Genomic DNA, 19,018 nt, shown 5'->3' with positions numbered 1-19,018 from the left:
ACGAAAACAATCTTGAAAAAGAAAAGCAAAGCTGGAGGCATCAGAATCCCAGACTTTAAGCTATATTACAAAGCTGTAGTAATCAAAACAGTATTATATTAGCAAAAAAACAGACACATAGATCAATGGAACAAAATAGAAAGCCCAGAAATAAACCCACAAGTATATTGACAGTTAATCTTCCACAAATCAAGAAAGAATAATGAATGGAAAAAGACTGTCTCTTCAACAAATAGTGTTGGAAAAACTGGGCCACCTTCTTATACCACAAAAATAAGCTTAATGGATTAAAGACTTGAAACCATAAAAATCCTCGAGGAGAACACAGAAAGTAACTTCTCTGACATCGTAACCTTTTTCTTGATATGTGTCCAGAGGCAAAGGAAACAAACAAACAAAAAATATTGTGACTTTATCAAAATAAAAGAGCTTTGGCACAGCAAAGGAAGTCAACGAATCTAAAAGGCAACCTATGTGATTGAAGAAGATATATAAAGAACTTAACAAAGTATTTAAGAACTTAAACAACTCAGCACCCCAAAATCAAATAACCCCATTAAAAAATGGGCAGATGACACAAGCAGACATTTCTCCAATGACAATGTACAGGTGGCCAATAGACTCATGAAAAGATGTTCAGCAGCACTTAGCATCAGGGAAACAGCCAAGTTTCCCATTGATTGATGAATGGATAAAGAAGATGTGTGTGTGTGTGTGTGTGTGTGTGTGTGTGTATGCAATGAGGTATACACATATATGCAATGTGGTATATACATATATGTGGTATATATATGCAATGTGATATATATATGCAATGTGGTATATATGGATCTGCAAAATGTTGTGTGTATGTGTATATATATATATATATATACACATACGCAATGTGGTATGTGTGTATATATGTAAAGTGGTGTGTATATATATAGCTTTATATATATATATATATATATGCACATATATATGTGTGCAACCCCCCCACACATATATACATGCAATGGAATATTATTCAGCCACAAAAAAGAATGAAATCTTGCAGTTTGCAACTACATGGGTGGACCTACAGAGTATAATGCTAAGCAAAATAAGCCTATCAGAGAAAGATAAATACCATATGATTTCACTCCTATGCAGAATTTAAGAAACAAAATAAACCAGCTTAGGGAAAAGACAAACTGAGAAACAGGGTCTGAACTATAGAGAATAAACTGATGGTCATCAAAGAGGAGGTGGGTGGGGGGATGGGTTCAGCAGGTGATGGGGATGCAGGTGTTGGGGATTAAGCAGGTGATGAGGATTAAGGCGTGTACTTGTCAGGAGGAGCACCAGGTGGTGTGTATAATTTTTGAATCCTTATCTTGTACACCTGAAAGTCATATAAAACAACTAAGTGGGATTAAAATAAAAACATAAAAAATAAGCCTCAGAGACAACACATTTCATCGATGAAATGTGCCTGATAGTATAAGAAACATGCAGAAAATGAAAATAGCTCAAAGAATTTAAACATGACAACATAGAACTCAATATAATGTCTATAAGAGAAAATTGAGAAAATCTTTGAAAATGGAACAATTAGGAAGAGAGAATGAAAAAGATTTTTTAAACGTCAACCCAGGACCTCTAATATCTAATAGGAAAAAGGTAAAATGGAAGGGAATTATACAAGAAAATTCCCCAGGATTAAGAGGCATTCTATTTTTGATTGAAAGGGCCTGGTTTGTGTCCAACACAATAAATGAAAAATAAAAAAGATTTTTTTCAAGGCAAAATTGCCTGAAATTCAGAACATTAAAGATAAAGAGAAGTCCTAGGAATTTTCAGGAGAAAAAACAAAATGCAAATCAGGATAAAAGAAGCAAGTGTGTAATGTCATTAGATTTTTTTAGCAGTAATGTCAGGTTTCTCAGCAATAACAATATCCTTGAATACTTTATGCAGCTAATTATAATCCAATATGAGGGCAGAATAAGTATAATTGCAGACAAACCAGATCTCACTTTTTTAACTCTTAATGCAAACTTTCTTAGGAAAGCAGTAGAGAATTAACCAAGAAAGAAGCCATGGCTCCAGAAAAGAGGACGTGAAGAGAATCATTAGGGTCTCAGTGAAGGGACATCCCAGAGCAGTAGCCGCTGAGCTCCATGCCCGAAGGGTAAGATGTCTGAATAGAACACAAGGGTGGAGAGCAGCAGGGGGCAGCTCTCCAAAAAAAAGATGCAATTCACAGGTTGCCTGATACATTTGAAGGTGTTTACAAGATATTAACACTCCTGGAAGAGAATTTGAGGATATGTGACTTATAGGTACATACCCCAAGCTAAGCAAATCAAAATATGATTAAATCCAAGAAAACATTTTATAAGATAGACATTGATATTCTAGCACTCGGCATGCCTCAGCAGGGCTAAGATACATGTAACAATAGGAAGGTACTCTCTGCATACTGACTTAGAAAATTCTAATTACACTGGGAAAATGAGAGGAGACAGAGTGTGAATGCATATTTGTATGTCTATATAAATGCATCTGATTGCATTTGTACACAATTCCAGCCAATCCGGCTTTCCCAACTTCGTATTCAGCAGCATCTGACAGTTTCTATGCATTTACATTCTTTTGTTCTATGTCATTTCAGTGGAGTCTGGTGAGGGAAACTACCTCTTGTGGTAAGAGAGGATTCAGACAACTAATGTACCTCTCCTGCAACGTGAAGGTAATAATACATTATGGGAACATTATGGTTTCATTATGGAATACATTATGGAAACAAGTTGCTTAGAAATAGGAGAGTAACTACTATCCAGTATAGAGTAACTAGGGGTAAGGAAGGGTAATAATGTGTATGGAGAAGCTGAGACAATAATTTCATTATAAATACTTATAGGAGGGCGATTCTGAGAGCATGTCTTACTGGCAAAATAAGTTTCTTGAGAGTGATGACAGTAATTTAAATCAATTCTTTCACACTTTTTGCCTCACACAATATCTTAAAATGTACCTTGTTTTAAAAATATACATTCTTGTATGTGCTATGGTGAGCGCTGAGAAGTGTGTAAACCTGTAAACCTGGTGATTCAAAGACCTGTACCCCTGAGGCTAATAATACATTATATGTTAATAAAAGATTTTTAAAAATGTACATTCTTGATAATTTATTTTTAATGCCAGACCTCACACAATGCAGAACCGATGAGCACAGATGCTGCAAGAGGCACTCTTCAACTCTCCCCAGCTCCTGCTCCAGAGAAGGGAAGAAAACAGAGATCCGAAGAGAAACCTCTTACTCTTCAGGAAACTGAAAATGCTATGAAAAGCTAAGAACTATGACAGAGCTCATGTTGCTCTAAATATTTTAGTTATGCAACTATGGTATCATTTAAATTTTTTTAAAAATATAAGTTCAATTTAATTAACATATACTGTGTTATAGCTTCAGAGGTAGACGTCGGCGACTCATCAGTGCATACAACAGCCAGTTCTTACTTCGGGTGCCTTCCTGAAGGCCCATCACCCAGTTACCCCACCCCCTCACCTACCTCCCATCGTTTTCTTTCTTCTACAGATCTGGACTATGAACATCGTGAGTACCGTTCATTAATTAATACAACAAATACTTAGTAAGCAGGTACTATGCACCAAAATGGTTCTGGGAGCTAGAGATACACCGCACTTTCAGAGTACATGATGTAGCGCTAGAGAAGTAGTCGTACAGGCCGGAGGGACTCTACGGTAGTACCCGAACCGCTACAATGTGGAGTTACTTGTGTTGCATTCGTCCCTTATCACGGATGAACTACCACTTTTTGAGGAATCATTGGGATTGCTGCTCATCTTCCCTCAAAAACTATTGGAAATCTCCCTCGCTAACCACAAGAGGGCCTCAATTCTTGCTGTGAGATTGAAGACATCGGGTCAATTGAAACCAGATTTATCAGTTTCTGAACTTTACACTGAACACTATTACCAATAATATTTCTACATTATATGCGCCCTGAACCACACCAGAAAAATTCCAAGTCTTTAGTAAAAGATGTTAGATCTCATTCTCTGACAACCTTCAGTGAGTACTCTAAAAAAAAAGTTTCTACTCTTCATCTCTGTCACCTGCTTAATTTTTATCCCTAATTCTTATCAATCTCTGACTACTTAACACTGTATCTATTTGTTTATTGTCTTACTCCTCCTTTAAAATGTAGACCCTAGGAGGGTATGCACTTGGAGCCTTTCTGGGAACTCCGTAAGAATTTACGAATGAACGAATGGCCCCGCCATGGGTGCAGGCTTAGGAGACAGAAATTCCCTCCTTTCATCTCGCACCATACACAAGTCAACATACCTGCTATAATATTGTCCAGCAGCGTGATAGGCATGCAAAATATGCCAACCAGTAAATCACTTATTGCCAGGTTCAGGATAAAGAGATTAGTGACGGTGTGCATATGTTTTTTCCTTATCACAGTAAAACCAACCACTGTATTTCCCACCATGCACAGGACGAAGATGAGAAAGTAGGAAATAATGAAGATTGCTGCCACTGGAGGCTGGTGAAGATAGTAGTTCACATAGGTGATATTGATATCTGAGTATAGGTGATACTTTGTGTCATTGACACTCCAAATGTCCTGCCAGTTTTCTGAAGAGTTTGAGTCCCATCTCTCACTCATGATGGACCTGAACAAAGGAGAGGTAGAAAAGATAAAGCATAATTAGAAGCCAGTAGAATGTAAGTTATGTACATGAGTTTAAAAGGAACACTTTTAAAGGGCAAGGGGATTTTGATGGTCCTTCTATAATCATCCATTAATTCTGCATGGAACGGAGCTGTACATAATACAGTCAAATTATTAGGATTTTAACCAAGAGAACTTGAAATTTCCACTTTGTTTCATAAATAACAGTTAGTATATTTTCTATGTCCTCAATATGCTCTGTATTTCACTTTATTATACCTCCTATCCATTTGCAAAGTTTCAAGGGAAACTCTGTAAGTGAAACCTTTTGAAATTCCCTTTCTCCTGTCTCTAGGTATCATAACCTGTCAAAACCTACTTGTTCCTTTAAGGCTAACTTAATATATTTTTAGCTTTCCTGACAATTTAAACAAGATGAGGTGTCTCCATCTTCAAAACTGCCTTTGAAATAAGCTTTTTGTAGATTTCTTATTCTGCTTTGACTCAGTTAGTTGAATATGTCTTTTATATACGCATGGAATTTCTTAAAATAAGCCCATACTTGCCTTGGCTTCACTTAACATAATTCCATTCACATAGTATGTATTCAATAAATATTTTTATTTGGAATCCACATATCTTCATGTAGACATGTCAGTCAACCGTATATGTCTGAGGTCCTCAAGAACATGCCCAGATCTGGTGATTTACTAGAAGGCTTCAGAAGATTTAGCATTTGGTGTATCCCCAGCTAATATTTATTATAGCAAAAGGATACCAAGCAAGATCAGCAAATAGCAAGGCACGTAAGATAAAATCTGCAGGAAACCAGCTTCTAAGACTCTCTCTCAGTGGAATCACATGGTGAATTAATTCCTCCAGCAATGAGTTCGACAACACGTGTGAAGTGTTGTCTACCAGGGAAGCTCATTAGAAACTCAGTGCCCTAGGTTTTTAATTGGAGAACAGTCACGTGGTACATTCCTCCTAGCGGTATCAAAATTTCACACTCCCTGATGGAAAGCAGGTGTACAGAAAAAAATGATGTTGTTTGTACAGATTAGGTATAATGAACACTCTCACCATTTATGGACACTTTATAGCAATATAAGGAATTGTATTTGACTTAAGTTCCCAGACTCTAACCGAGGGCAGAGCTTGTGAGCAGTCCTTTCTAAAGATAGCAGGTCCAGGCCTGCTTGTTAACTCTTTTCTGCATACCTCATTATCACTATGTTTTCCAGTGTTTCAAGTGCATACTTTATTATTTTAGGGGAGTATGTTTATTCTTATAAATACTGCATAAAGATTAAGGTTCATAGTATTCATTTCAGATACTTGACTTTGGATAGTTTCTTCTATTTTAGGAACAGTAAAGGGTAAGTAAGTTACTATAAGACAAGTATATAAATACAAAACAAGCCAATAAAAACCTTTCTCTCCAATATTTTGCCATTTTATTTCTTCCCTTTTCTTTAATTTTTAAAGCTCATCTCTGCTTTTCAATATTTAATGTCCCTAAGCCCGAATAAAAATGAAAAATGAAAAGAAAGTGAGTGTGGGGTAGGGTGAGGCCTTGGAGAGAGAAAAAGAATGGAATTTGAGTAAGCAAGATTTCACTATTCTTATTATTGGCTTCAGAACTCTATGTGGCAAGATAGCAACATGCAGTACAGAGGAGTAGCAGAAGGACATGTAATATTTAAGTGTTCTTTCCTCCTGACACATAATTGTAAGAATTTTGTATATGAGGTTGGAGTTTTAGATATTAGATTAACCTATAATGGGGGATAGGATAGTATCACTCACAGTACCATGGTAATGAGGCAGAGCAAAGCCAGCTTCTGACTGATCCTGGGAAGACCCCCTTATCTCAATTTAATATACCAAGGAAGATTGCTCTTTGGTATTCTTGCATCTGGCATCTTTTTCCCTGGGCACTTAAGAGTTCTATACAGTTGATTAAAAAGCTTTAAATAAATTTAAATACCTTTCCTGTTTGCAGATTTTTTTTTATAATCTGGAAAAAATGTGTTATCGTATCATTATCTGAATTTGATTATACAGAATAAAACCAGATGACATAGCTTAAATTCTTTTTTAAAAATTTATTTTTTCAGTGTTCCAAAATTCATTGTTTATGCACCACACCCACTGCTCCACACGATATGTGCCCTCCATAACATAGCTTAAATTCTTATAAATTCACAATCATAGTAAGTCATACACTGGCTAACAACGGTATCATTTTACCTAAAATAAATATGTCTCCCAAATTCAACTAAGAATGAGTCCATAAGGGACGCCTGGGTGGCTCAGTTGGTTAAGCAGCTGCCTTCGGCTCAGGTCATGATCCCAGCATCCTGGGATCGAGTCCCACATCGGGCTCCTTGCTCAGCGGGGAGCCTGCTTCTCCCTCTGCCTCTACCTGCCATTCTGTCTGCCTGTGCTCGCTCTCTCCCCCTCTCTCTCTCTGATAAAAAAAAAAAAAAAAAGTCCATAAATACTCTAACCTATGAAGTTTAAATGCACTGTTTCATACATATCTAAAGAATTCGTCCTCTGAAAGAAGAGTCTATATTCTTCATTCCTGTATCAAATACTCATAAAAATGGCCAAGACTCTAATAAACTGTCACCAGTCATGAGCTACCCAGACTGCCAGACACACACAAAGGAACTGTGGCCACCACTCCCCATTTTGGTCATCCATCTCTCCTTGGGCTTTGCCCTGTTGCCTCTATTACCAGCTTATTTATTATTAATTTTATTGAGTTCTTCATTTTTTCCTTTTCTTCCCCCCATGTAGGATTCAAGCACAGGAAGTTAGCAGTATTTACTTCCATCTATTTGGATGATCTAAACTACACTCTGATAATTATCACCAAAAGGTATTACAGTTACTAATTTATAACAACTTAAATTGCTAAAATAATTGAAAAGGAGAGAGAAGGAAAATGGGAAGGACAGACATGTTATAAATGCACAAGCTCAGTCTGGGGGTGAATCACTGGCAATCATAAGATCATAATAATGCCTAATATTTAAATTTTCAAAGCACTTTCAAATGTATCACCATGGGAACACCTGAATGGCTCAGTGGTTAAGCCTCTGCCTTCGACTCAGGTCTTGATCTCAGGGTCCTGGGATCGAGCCCCACATCAGTCTCTCTGCTCAGCAGGGAGACTGCTTCCCTCTCTCTCTGCCTGCCTCTCTGCCTACTTGTGATCTCTCTGTCAAATAAATAAAATCTTTAAAGAGAAAAAAGTATCACCATGGACATCAGCATCATGGAAGCAAAAGACATCCCTCCTCTTTGCACGCCCTTTTAACAACTAAATTCAGCACTGGCTTGTGAACAAAAGTGCGTCTGTAGGAGCTGTGGGATCCAGCACCAAAGGCCAAAACTGTAGAGAAGGTGTCTCACCCACCTGTGCACTGAGTAAGAGTCAGACACAGTCAAACCGACCTCATATGGCTGTGGAACCAGCAGGAGACCATGGGCTGGCCCCCGTCCCTTCCACCACCTTGGGATAAAGCCTAACAGGGCTGAATTGGGAGGATGAATGAGTCTTGTAGAAGTCCAGGTTTCCTGAGGAGAGATTCCAGCACCCTCCTAGAGCAAAACAAACAAAAACCAGAAACAAGTCTCGAAGCATTGGAGAGGGGAGGAGGAACTTTGCCAGTGCCACGCTCTCGGATCTGGTCCTGATTAATAGCCAAGATTGGGAGAAAAATCAGTGGACTTCTTTTCACTGGAAAAAAAAATGAAAAACAAACAAAAAACTGGGTTTCCATTAATCTATAATCTGAAAAAAAGAAGGAACACATGGCCCTGAATGACACTGTAAGTTTTACTAATGCATGGTGTGCTGAATGTTGCATAAATCTCTGCCACAGCTAAATCATGTATTGGACGGTCTGTAATCTCATCGGTAAAGTTGAATGAAAACCAGACTTCTGCAAATGATGATCCCTAGGATAAGGTAATACATTAGAAAGCTGAGCTGAACCTGACTGATAGAAAACACATTAAAATGGGTTATCCAGGGGAGGAAGAGAATTGGCCTTTAGAAACATCGCACATCCAATTAAATGTCTCCATCAAATCACACACAAAGTTTCAAGTAACTGCACAACCAAAGATGAATGGAAAATAATATCAAGATAAAATATTATAAAATAATATCAAGATAGAGACACAGTCACTATGAACATGTTTTATTCCTACTCCTCACTGGGCCTTCCAATCAAGTCTTGGTGTTCATCATGGCACTAGAGACACTATTCCTTGTTGCAAATATTAAAGAAAATGGAGTAAGACATATAATAACAATGAGAAATGTGTGGCAAAGAAATGGGTCAGAAACAAATGGTGGAAGATGTTAAAGCAGCGAGCCCGCAATCCAAGCCCGCAGACGTCGGGAGAATGCCTCCGGGGAAAGAAAGGAGGACTGATGATTCAGACTAATGTTCTCGTGGACATAATAACTGTAGCTCAAAGTAGGGTCATGATATTTGCTCACATTATTATCTTTGAGTATTAACTTCGAGTATTTTGATATCTAGTCTGTGCTGAGCATTTTATGAATTGCTTTATATGTGTTGACCCCTTTAATCTTCCAGTACAAAGTAGCTACTAAATTTAGTATATAAAGAATTTAGTATATAAAGAATTTATATATAGCAATACAGAAATTATTACAATTTAGTATATAAAGAACTAAATTTAGTATATGAAGAAGGTAAGACAGGGAATATTAAGAAATCTGATATGGGTTTTGCAGCTAATAACTGGAAGAGTCAGGAAACCTAGAAAGAGGGTCTCCTAAGAATATGAAAGGAAGCAACACAGCTATGGCAATGTAAAAGCACCATATTCCTATTCTGTTGATCCTTTAGTTTTTTTTATTTGAGGCCAATTTCTTCCTTGACTCTAGGTGAAATCTGAAAGAAATTTTGTTTTCTACTCATTTTTCTGATCATAAAAACAGTACAGTAATATGTCCAGTCTAGTATAACAAACAAAATTTTGAATTTCCACCAAGGATGGCTCCTTGACTTTTCTCTTTCCTAACCTGCTCTGCAGAATCTCCACCCCATCTTGTCATTCTTGGTTCCCATCCTTGCCAGAATTGTGGGTGGACAATGTTAGGGTGGTGGACAGGGGCAAGAAAAATCCTACTTTTCTTTCCAGCATTGTTTGAGGTTTTCTCAGACTAGAAAGAATTTTAAAGCTGACCCTCACTTTTCTAGGCACAGTTCTCTTCGTGTGAGGAAATTAATCTCTGGCTGGTTGCTCTTCCCTCAGCCTCAAGAAATTCAGTTGTTAATCCTGCCATAAAGCGTCCTATTACCCCTCACGCAGGTGGGCCAGTCATCCTGGCCCACAGTTAACACGTACATCTCTTTTGCCCAGAAGACTCTAAGAATGTAGGCTGGCCAATGGCCACCAACTGCTCTCAGAGAAACAAGTCACTCAGCAAGCTCTGGGCACTTTGAATGTCTTGCATGTGAAGCAGAGACAAGTTCACTCTGTCCTCTGAAATATTAGGTTCATATGTTAAACTCTGCATGTCTCTGTCAGTCCCTTTTCTAAGCATGAGTTGGGGGCAAGCACCCCTACTTCTCCATCTTGTAAGTGGATGATTCACACCTCAGCAAACCTCTCTCAATCGTCTTCTAATCTGTAATTCTTGGCCTTTTAATCTCTTCTACTTGAGGATAAATGTTCCTTGGTGCCTTCTTTTACAAGTCTATATGGTGGTCCCACATAACTTCTTGGGGTTTTAGCTGAAACTAATTTTTTCCTTCTTTCCTTCCTTTTTTGCTTTCTTGATTTTATTTTTAAGCAATCTCTACACCCAACGTGGGGCTCAAACTCACAAACATGAGTCCAAAAGTTGTGTGCTCTATGACTGAGCCAGCCAGGTGCCCCCCAAATACTTTAATTTTAATATTCTGTTATATAATTATCAGAAGAATAAACCCTAAAGACGTGAGGATCTGGGACTATCTTATCAAGTAGCACTCATGTTTGAAATCGGAATTGTACTAAAAAAAGTTTATATTATTTTTGTCACTTAAGGATATACTGGAAGTTTTTGTTCATATCAAAAACTCTTCCCAAGAATAAATTTTCATTGGAAATTGATCTTTTATAAGATGTACAATTTATTTGTCCTTTCACCTGGTATTGGACAATTTAAAAATTTCCAAGTTTTTTCATATTAAAGTAATATTTTGATATTTTATCACTTGTTAGAATTTTCTAGAATATTCTTAGGATGGGACTAGGTAAAAATTCATGACCATTTTTCTGCTCTTGACAGATACTGCTTATTGTTTGTTAAAATGCTGATCTTAATTCACATTTATCCCAGTGGTGCTTAAAAATGTTCCTTCTAATGGGGTGCCTGAGTGGCTTAATTGATTAAGTGCCTGACTCTTGATTTTCGCTCAGATTATTATCTCAGGATTCTGAGACTGAGCCCTACATTGGGTCCTATGCTGAGTGGGGAGTCCGTTTCATTCTCTCTCTCTGCCCCTCCCTCCTGTTCACTCTCTCTAAAATAAATAAATCTTTTAAAAAAATATTCCTTCTGTTTTGCCCGTATTAGACACTACCTCCTTTTAAATTTGTTGTCACTTTACTATTTTTAAAAAAATGATTAACTTATTTAAATGTACATTAAAAACCATAATAAAGTTGAATTTTACTTCCAGATTTTTGGAATTTGTATTTTTTTAAGTGAACTCTTTGTCTTTTTTCATATTGAAATCTTCATTTTTTGGTTGTTGTTAATGGTTCATAAAAGCTTTGTTAGACATTTTGCCCTTTGTTACATATATTTCATATGCCATTTCCATCGAGCAATTTGTCACTTAAATTTTATAGTGTTTTAGGTAAAAAATATCTATATGTTTATGTAGTAAAGTTTATTATATTATTTCTTTGTATTTTCTCAAATTTTTTTTCTGGAAGCATGTAAGTATTCACATTTTACAGTATTTAACATATGTTTTATATTTTATAATTTCAATTATGTATCACTTCTATATTGTTCATTTGAAAAGACCTTTCAAATGGAAATATCTTAAATCTGAATCTTAACTAAATTTCCTTCATGTTATAAGTTAGCATTACTCAAATACATGTGCTCCTGTGAATCCTACAGAAATTTAGGATTTGTTTTCTTTCTGAACACCTAAATTTACTTGTCAAAATATATATGTTATGTTGAAAATTAAGCAGAAGTTTTTCAGATTTATCAATTATATATCCCTTAAAATATTAAATATAAATCATACCACTTAATTGTCAGGACTTCATGTCAGGACTTTAAAATCTGACCAAAAACTTTCATTTTACTACAGTTGTTTATAATTCTTTCTTATATATGTTTCTATAGTTGATCCTTAAATATTTGGACTACAGAAAGATAACAAATTTCCTAGTTTCCTGCAGCACCTAACAATGCCCTATCAATATATATACTTTGCATGTAAAACCTTCTTTAACTTGAATATCCCTTTGACATTAATAGCACATTTCTGGTTTTATGTTTGGACCCATTTTGAAGGAAGAACTGATTTCCAGGAGTTAACAATACCAATATCTTCCAGAAATGCAGTATGAGAAGAAGTACAAGTGAAGAATAAAGAGGAGAAACTTTTCCTAATGCAAACATAACTGGTCCTAGGGATCCCTAGCCCACTTTATTTTACTCCAAGCTATATACACCTTGGGGTTATGAAGTTTGAATCTTGGTTGACTTGAGTGGAAAATAAACACAGGAGCATTCAAACTAGGTAGTTACCGCTCTTCAGAAATGTATAAAAAATTTCATATTTTCAACCAGGATTTCACCATACATCATGTAGTAAGCATTTGTAAAGAACAAATAGCCAGAATATATGTTGTCCCAGCAGCTTCAAGAAATTGAGGTCCTACTTTTATTCATCTTCCCAAAATAACAGACTTATTGTCAAGGGGAACTTAGGCCTGGTGAGGCACCCTAAGACCTTTTATTCTAATGGTAGCTTCTTTTCTTCCTACAAATCTTTTACTATCTGCAGAAATGGAGAGAATTAAATTTGCCTGAAAGCTTATGTGGCTACAGCAGAGATCCAGAAACATGACTTTGCCATTTCCTTGCTCATGGTTTTTATCATTCCAAGACCTCTTCATTATGCTAAGGAACCACAACTAAACTGCTCCTTAAAAATATTCTACCAAGAATGATAATCTTCAAAAATATTACTACCTCTTGGGATAATCCTTAATTTTGGGTAAGTGATCAAGACATTGATATTTTTCTTAAAAAAGATAGATTATCATTCCAAATAGCCAGAGGAATGTTGAAAAAGAAAACTGGGGCACCTGAGTGGCTCAGTTGGTTAAATGGCTGCCTTCAGTTCAGTCATGATCCCAGGGTCCTGGGATTGAGTCCCATGTCAGGCTCCCTGCCCACCGGAGAGCCTGCTTCCCCCTCTCCCACTGCCTGTCTTGCTCCCTACTTATATTCTCTCTTTCTGTCAAATAAATAAATAAAATCTTAAAAAAAAAAAAAGAAAACACCCCAAAGTTGGTGGCATCACAATTCCAGACTTCAAGCTCTCTTACAAAGCTGTAATCATCAAGACAGTATAATACTGGCACAAAAACAGACACAGAGATCAACGGAAATGGACCCTCAACTCTATGATCAACTAATCTTCAACAAAGCAGGAAAGAATGTCCAATGGAAAAAAGATAGTCTCTTCAACAAGTGGTGCTGGGAAAGTTGGACAGCTACATGCAGAAGAATGAAACTAGACCATTTCCTTACACCACACACAAAAATAGACTCAAAATGGATGAAAGACCTCAGTGTGAGAAAGGAATCCATCAAAATCCTTGAGGAGAACACAGACAGCAACTTCTTTGACCTCAGCCACAGCAACTTCTTCCTACAAACATCGTCAAAGGCAAGGGAAGCAAGGGCAAAGTGAACTATTGGGATTTCATCAAGATCAAAAGCTTTTGCACAGCAAAGAAAACATCAATGAAACCAAAAGACAACTGATAGAATGGGAGAAGATATATGCAACGACATATCAGATAAAGGGCTAGAATCCAAAATCTATAAAGAACTTAACAAACTCAACACCCAAAGAACAAATAATCCAATCAAGAAATGGGCAGAGGACATGAACAGACATTTCTGCAAAGAAGACATCCAAATGGCCAACAGACACATGAAAAAGTGCTCCACATCACTCAGCATCAGGGAAATGCAAATCAAAACCACAATGAGATATCATCTCACACCAGTCAGAATGGCTAAAATCAACAAGTCAGGAAATGACAGATGCTGGCAAGGATGTGGTGGGAATGCAAGCTGGTGCAGCCACTCTGGAAAACAGCATGGAAGTTTCTGAAAAAGTTGAAAATAGAGCTACCCTAAGACCCAGCAACTGCACTACTGGGTATTTACCCTAAAGATACAAATGCAGGGATCCGAAGGGGCACATGCATCCAAATGTTTATAGCAACAATGTTCATAATAGCCAAACTATGGAAAGACCCATAGTTCATATGTCCATAGACAGATGAATGGATGAAGAAGATGTGGTGTGTGTGTGTGTGTGTGTGTGTGTGTGCGCGTAATGGAAAACTATACAGCCATCAAAAGAAATGAAATCTTGCCATTTGCAATGACGTGGATGGAACTAGAAGGTATTATGCTTAGTGAAATAAGTCAATCAGAGAAAGACAATTATCATATGATCTCTCTGACATGAAGAATTTGAGAGGCAGTGTGGGAGGTTATGCGGGGTAGGGAGGGAAAACATGAATCAAGATGGGATTGGGAGGCAGACAAACCATAAGAGACACTTAACCTCAGGAAACAAACTGAGGGTTGCTGGGTGGGAAGGGGAGGGATAAGGTGGCTAGGTTATGGACATTGGAGAGGGTATGTGCTATGGTGAGTGCCATGAATTGTGTTAGACTGATGATTTACAGACCTGTGCCCCTGAAGCTAATAATACACTATAAGTTAATAAAAATTTAAAAAAAAATAGATCATCAGATGAACATTTGTGACTTAGGGTAGTTCATGATTGAATTTAATTTCTCATATAAACTGAGATGTATTTCTTGAATGACTTTTGGAAGGCACTTTTTTCCTGATGAACTCAATAGAGATTATCAGTGGCTAAAATATTCTCTTAGTCTAATTTAGAAACAACATAGCACTATCACTAATTTAGTGTCACTGTGTTTCCCTAAAAACTAGGCAACTGCCCTTCTAGTATTTCTCTTTGACTACAAACAATTCTTAGATTTTAAATTAGTAAGAAAAAGCCCTAAAATTCTTTTAGGAATCCAGTCACAGGACTGGCTCTCACAACAGAGCCACTCTCAATAAATCACAGGTGTTTGCATCTTCTAAGCTGGCCTCAGCCTATAATCTCTCCTTATTCATCCATTCTGTATATTGAGTTGCCTTAGTAACTTCATAAAATACTTTATTATTTTTGTTTTGTTTTGTTTTTCCAACTTGTGTTTAGCTTTTTTCAAAGGCCTCTCACTTCTACTGAGTGAAGGCCATTCATTTATCTGGCATTCACAATCCTCCACGTGCTGAACCCAGTGGATCCCATCAGCCATGTCTCCTTCAAGTCTCCATACTCAGGTTCGTCGACAAAATGGCTCAAATGGTTGAGAAGAATGAGCCCCTACCTGTGGTTTTTTGGAAGTGCTAACAACCTTACTCAGGATTATCCTAGTTGGAGAATATGTTGTAGTTCTCCTCAAGAGAACAATTCACTCCAACTGATTTTTTTTTTCTCCCATTGTTCCTTGAGGGTGTCTTAGTATTTCCCCCTGCTTTGTTTCTGTTCATGATTTTATGCCTTCTTTCCTCTTTACCCAGGAACATTTCTCTTCCCCTTTATCTTCTTTAAATTCCCAAAATAAGTCTTATCTCATGTAGGAAATGACGACTAACCTAGGGTGAAATGTGTATTCGTCCCTCAAATTCCTAACTCAGTTTTATGTTATGTATTGATTATTAATCATTGACTATCTTATGATCGCTCTTGTTAGATATAACATTATGTTTTAGTATTTTAAATACCTGTGTACCTATGTCTATGTCCTCTAAATGTAAATGCCTTGAAGGAAAAAAAAGTTATAAATATCTGTGCATCTCTGTTCTACTCTAGAATTTTTTTAAATGGATTTAGTATTCAATATATATTTATTTAGCTTTTATGTTTGGAAGTTGAGGTTGCACAGGCTTAAGTATATCTTGTTCAAGAAGTAATAAGCAGAAATCAGTGAACTGCATGGTATGTGAATTATCTCAATAAATCTGTTAAAATAATGTGCAGAACAAAGAATTATTTTTGTGACCAGGCATTTTTTATTTTTCTTAATGGAATTTTATTATTTAATGTATAAGTAAGGGGACATAAAATAGATATTTCTTTTTCCTATGAAGTGAAAAATAGCTCTTGAAGACTGTTTTCAAGTAATTATATTTTAACAACTGGATACTATCACTGACAAGAAAATAGAACTATTTCTCTCAATATAAAGCTCTGAAAATAGAAGATGCATGGAAAGATACTTCTCAGACTTCTGAGTTCTACCTAGATGATTTAAAATGATAGCAGCCCTAAAATAAACCATCTTCCTGATGGCAGTTTTCTAACAGGAAATTTTTGAAGACTACATCACTTTCAAATCTCTGTTCTTTGTTATGTTCAATTACAATATAATTTCTTCTGTGTTTGGATAACATATTTTATGTGTTAAACAATTTCAAGAAATTATATTAATAGGAAACCTCCTTGCCAAAATTCAATCCACTAATAATGGTATGCAAAGGAAAATAAAACCAAGCAAACCTTCCTATACTATCTTAGTTTGAAGATGATCTACAAATTGGAAAAAAATGATATTATTATTATTATTCCTATCAGACACAGGAATTTATTGTACTAACAAATTCTATTGAGCCATGTATTAGCTGCTTTACAGTCATTATTTTATTTAAACATTCAGCAACTCTGAAACTCATGTATTATTATCTCTATTTTATAAATGAGAAGACTGATTAGAAAGATTAAATAACATACACATAGAAATTTAACAAAAGAACCAAAATTTGAATCCAAGTGTCTTTCTGAATCCAGAGTACAGTTTTCTTCACAATTTTTTTTTTTTATTTGAGAGCAAGAGAGAGAGAATATGCCAGTGGGGTGGGGGTTGGGGGACAGACAGAAAGGAGAGTCTCAGGCAGGCTCCACCTCCAGTGAGGAGCTCAATCTCACAACCCTGAGATCATGATCTGAACGGAAATCAAGAGTCAGATACTCAACCGACTGAGCCCTCTCAAGGCACCCCTCTTCACAATTCTTAAGTTATCAACTCAGTTCTTGAGTTATAGACTCATCTTAGCCAGTATTAAGCAGTTTCTTCGTTTGTATATTATGGAGACCGAATCCTACATGCTTTTATTCTGTGATGTTTTCCTCATACTTCTTACAGTTATATTTAGAATGAAAATTTACTTTTTTTTTTAAGACTTTATTTACTTGAGAGAGAGAGAATCTGAAGATGACTCTGCACTGAGCACAGAGCCTGACACAGGGCTTGATCCCACAACCACAAGATCATGACCTAAGCCAAAATCAAGAGTCCTTTGCTAAACCAACTGAGTCACCCAGGCACCCCCAAAATTTACTTTTTGAAGCACAGAATGTGGAATTTTGAAGATACATTATCTGAGCAGAATTATCATATATTAAGTTTTATATCAAATTTCTACATAAAATATGAAGTTAGAATTTAAGTACAAATGACCTAAACTTCTTTTTAGGGATCAAAATATTTCAGGCACAAATTCAGGCACAAATATTTTGAAGGCACAAATTCTGATAGTGGGTCTGCGTTAAAATTGCTAACTTAAAAAAATTAAAATACTGTGTATTTTGTAAGTCTTAATTTTGTTGTTCAGTGTTCATATTTCATGTCCTTTAAAAAATTAAAATATTAAAATGAATAATTAAAAAATATTTGAGTATAGTTGACACATATGTTGCATTAGTTTCAGGTGTACAATATAGTGATTCAGTTTCTCTATATGTTATACTGGGCTCACCACAGGGGGTACCATCTATCACCATACAACACTATTAACAATATCGTTGACTATTCCCTTATGCTGTGCCTTTTATTCCAGTGCCTTATTTACTGAATAACTGGAAGCCTGTATCTCCTATTCCAATTCACCCATTTTGCCAACTTCCCTAGATCCCTTACCTCTGACAACCATTCGTTTGTTCTCTGCATTTATGGGTCTGATACTGGTTTTTATTTTCCCATTTATTATTTAAATTCCATATGACTGAAATCATATGATATTTGTCTTTCTCAATTGCACTCATTTCACTTAGCATAATAGCTTCCAGGTCCATCCATATCGTCTCAAGTGGCACAATCTCATCCTTCTTCATGGCTACTTCATATCCCATTGCATATATGCTTCCTTATCCATTTCCCTATTAATGGACACTTAGGTTACGTCCATATCTTGACAGTTATAAATAATGTTGCAGCAAATACAGGGACGCAAATATCTTTTAAAATTAGTATTTTCATTCTGAGATTGCTAACTTTATGTGTGCCATTGTGTGTTTCTGTACTGGTGTCATATATTCACAGTACACATGTCTATTCTCTAGGAATAGTAGCATGAAGGCTTATTCCAATAACCCCTATTAAAGTAATAAAGTGTTGAATTTTTTTTTAAACGAATGGTTCTATTGGTATTTCCTAAAAGGTAAAATAAGGGAAAGATAAACTTCACCCTCTGTATCTTATTGAAATCAATTTTAACAGATGCATCATATGGGTTCAACAGACATTGATACAATATTTACATATAATTATCAGAAATTATCAGAAAGTAGATGGACTAAGAGCTCAACAGAGCTGAGATCCATGTATGTGATTGTTATGATATGCTTTCTTGCTTGGAATGAGTTTTTTATATTTGTAATTTAATGATTATATGAAGAAAACACTTTATAGTATAGTGGTAAGAACAAAATGGAAGGCCTTTTGGCCAAACCACCGTCTTCCAGTAATTTGCTAGAATGACAAACACAAAGGGAAAGAGGAGAGGCACCTGCTGTATGTTTTCTAGGCCTTTTAGAAAACATGGAGTTGTTCCTTTGGCCATACATATGAAAACCTACAAGAAAGGTGATATTGTGGACACCAAGGGAATGGACACTGTTTAAGGAGTGCTCTACAGGAGGCCCTTCAGCATTTAATATTTAATGCTT

General features: G+C 36.3%; 1 protein-coding gene across 2 annotated transcripts in view; it reads right to left on the bottom strand.

Moving 5' to 3' along the window:
• Positions 1 to 19,018, bottom strand: part of NPFFR2 (neuropeptide FF receptor 2) — an 82,237-nt gene that overhangs the window by 10,400 nt on the left and 52,819 nt on the right. For both annotated transcript variants that reach the window (XM_032334542.1, XM_032334541.1), the window contains exon 2: positions 4,340 to 4,674. In XM_032334542.1, the coding sequence (XP_032190433.1) occupies positions 4,340 to 4,667 (328 nt within the window). In that variant the 5' untranslated portion in view covers positions 4,668 to 4,674. The remainder of the gene's footprint in view (positions 1 to 4,339; positions 4,675 to 19,018) is intronic.

This window comes from Mustela erminea, chromosome 2 (assembly GCF_009829155.1).
Source record: "Mustela erminea isolate mMusErm1 chromosome 2, mMusErm1.Pri, whole genome shotgun sequence".
Taxonomy (NCBI): Eukaryota; Metazoa; Chordata; class Mammalia; order Carnivora; family Mustelidae; genus Mustela; species Mustela erminea.
Note: the sequence above shows the minus strand (reverse complement) of the source record. Positions and strands in the feature narration are given on the sequence as shown.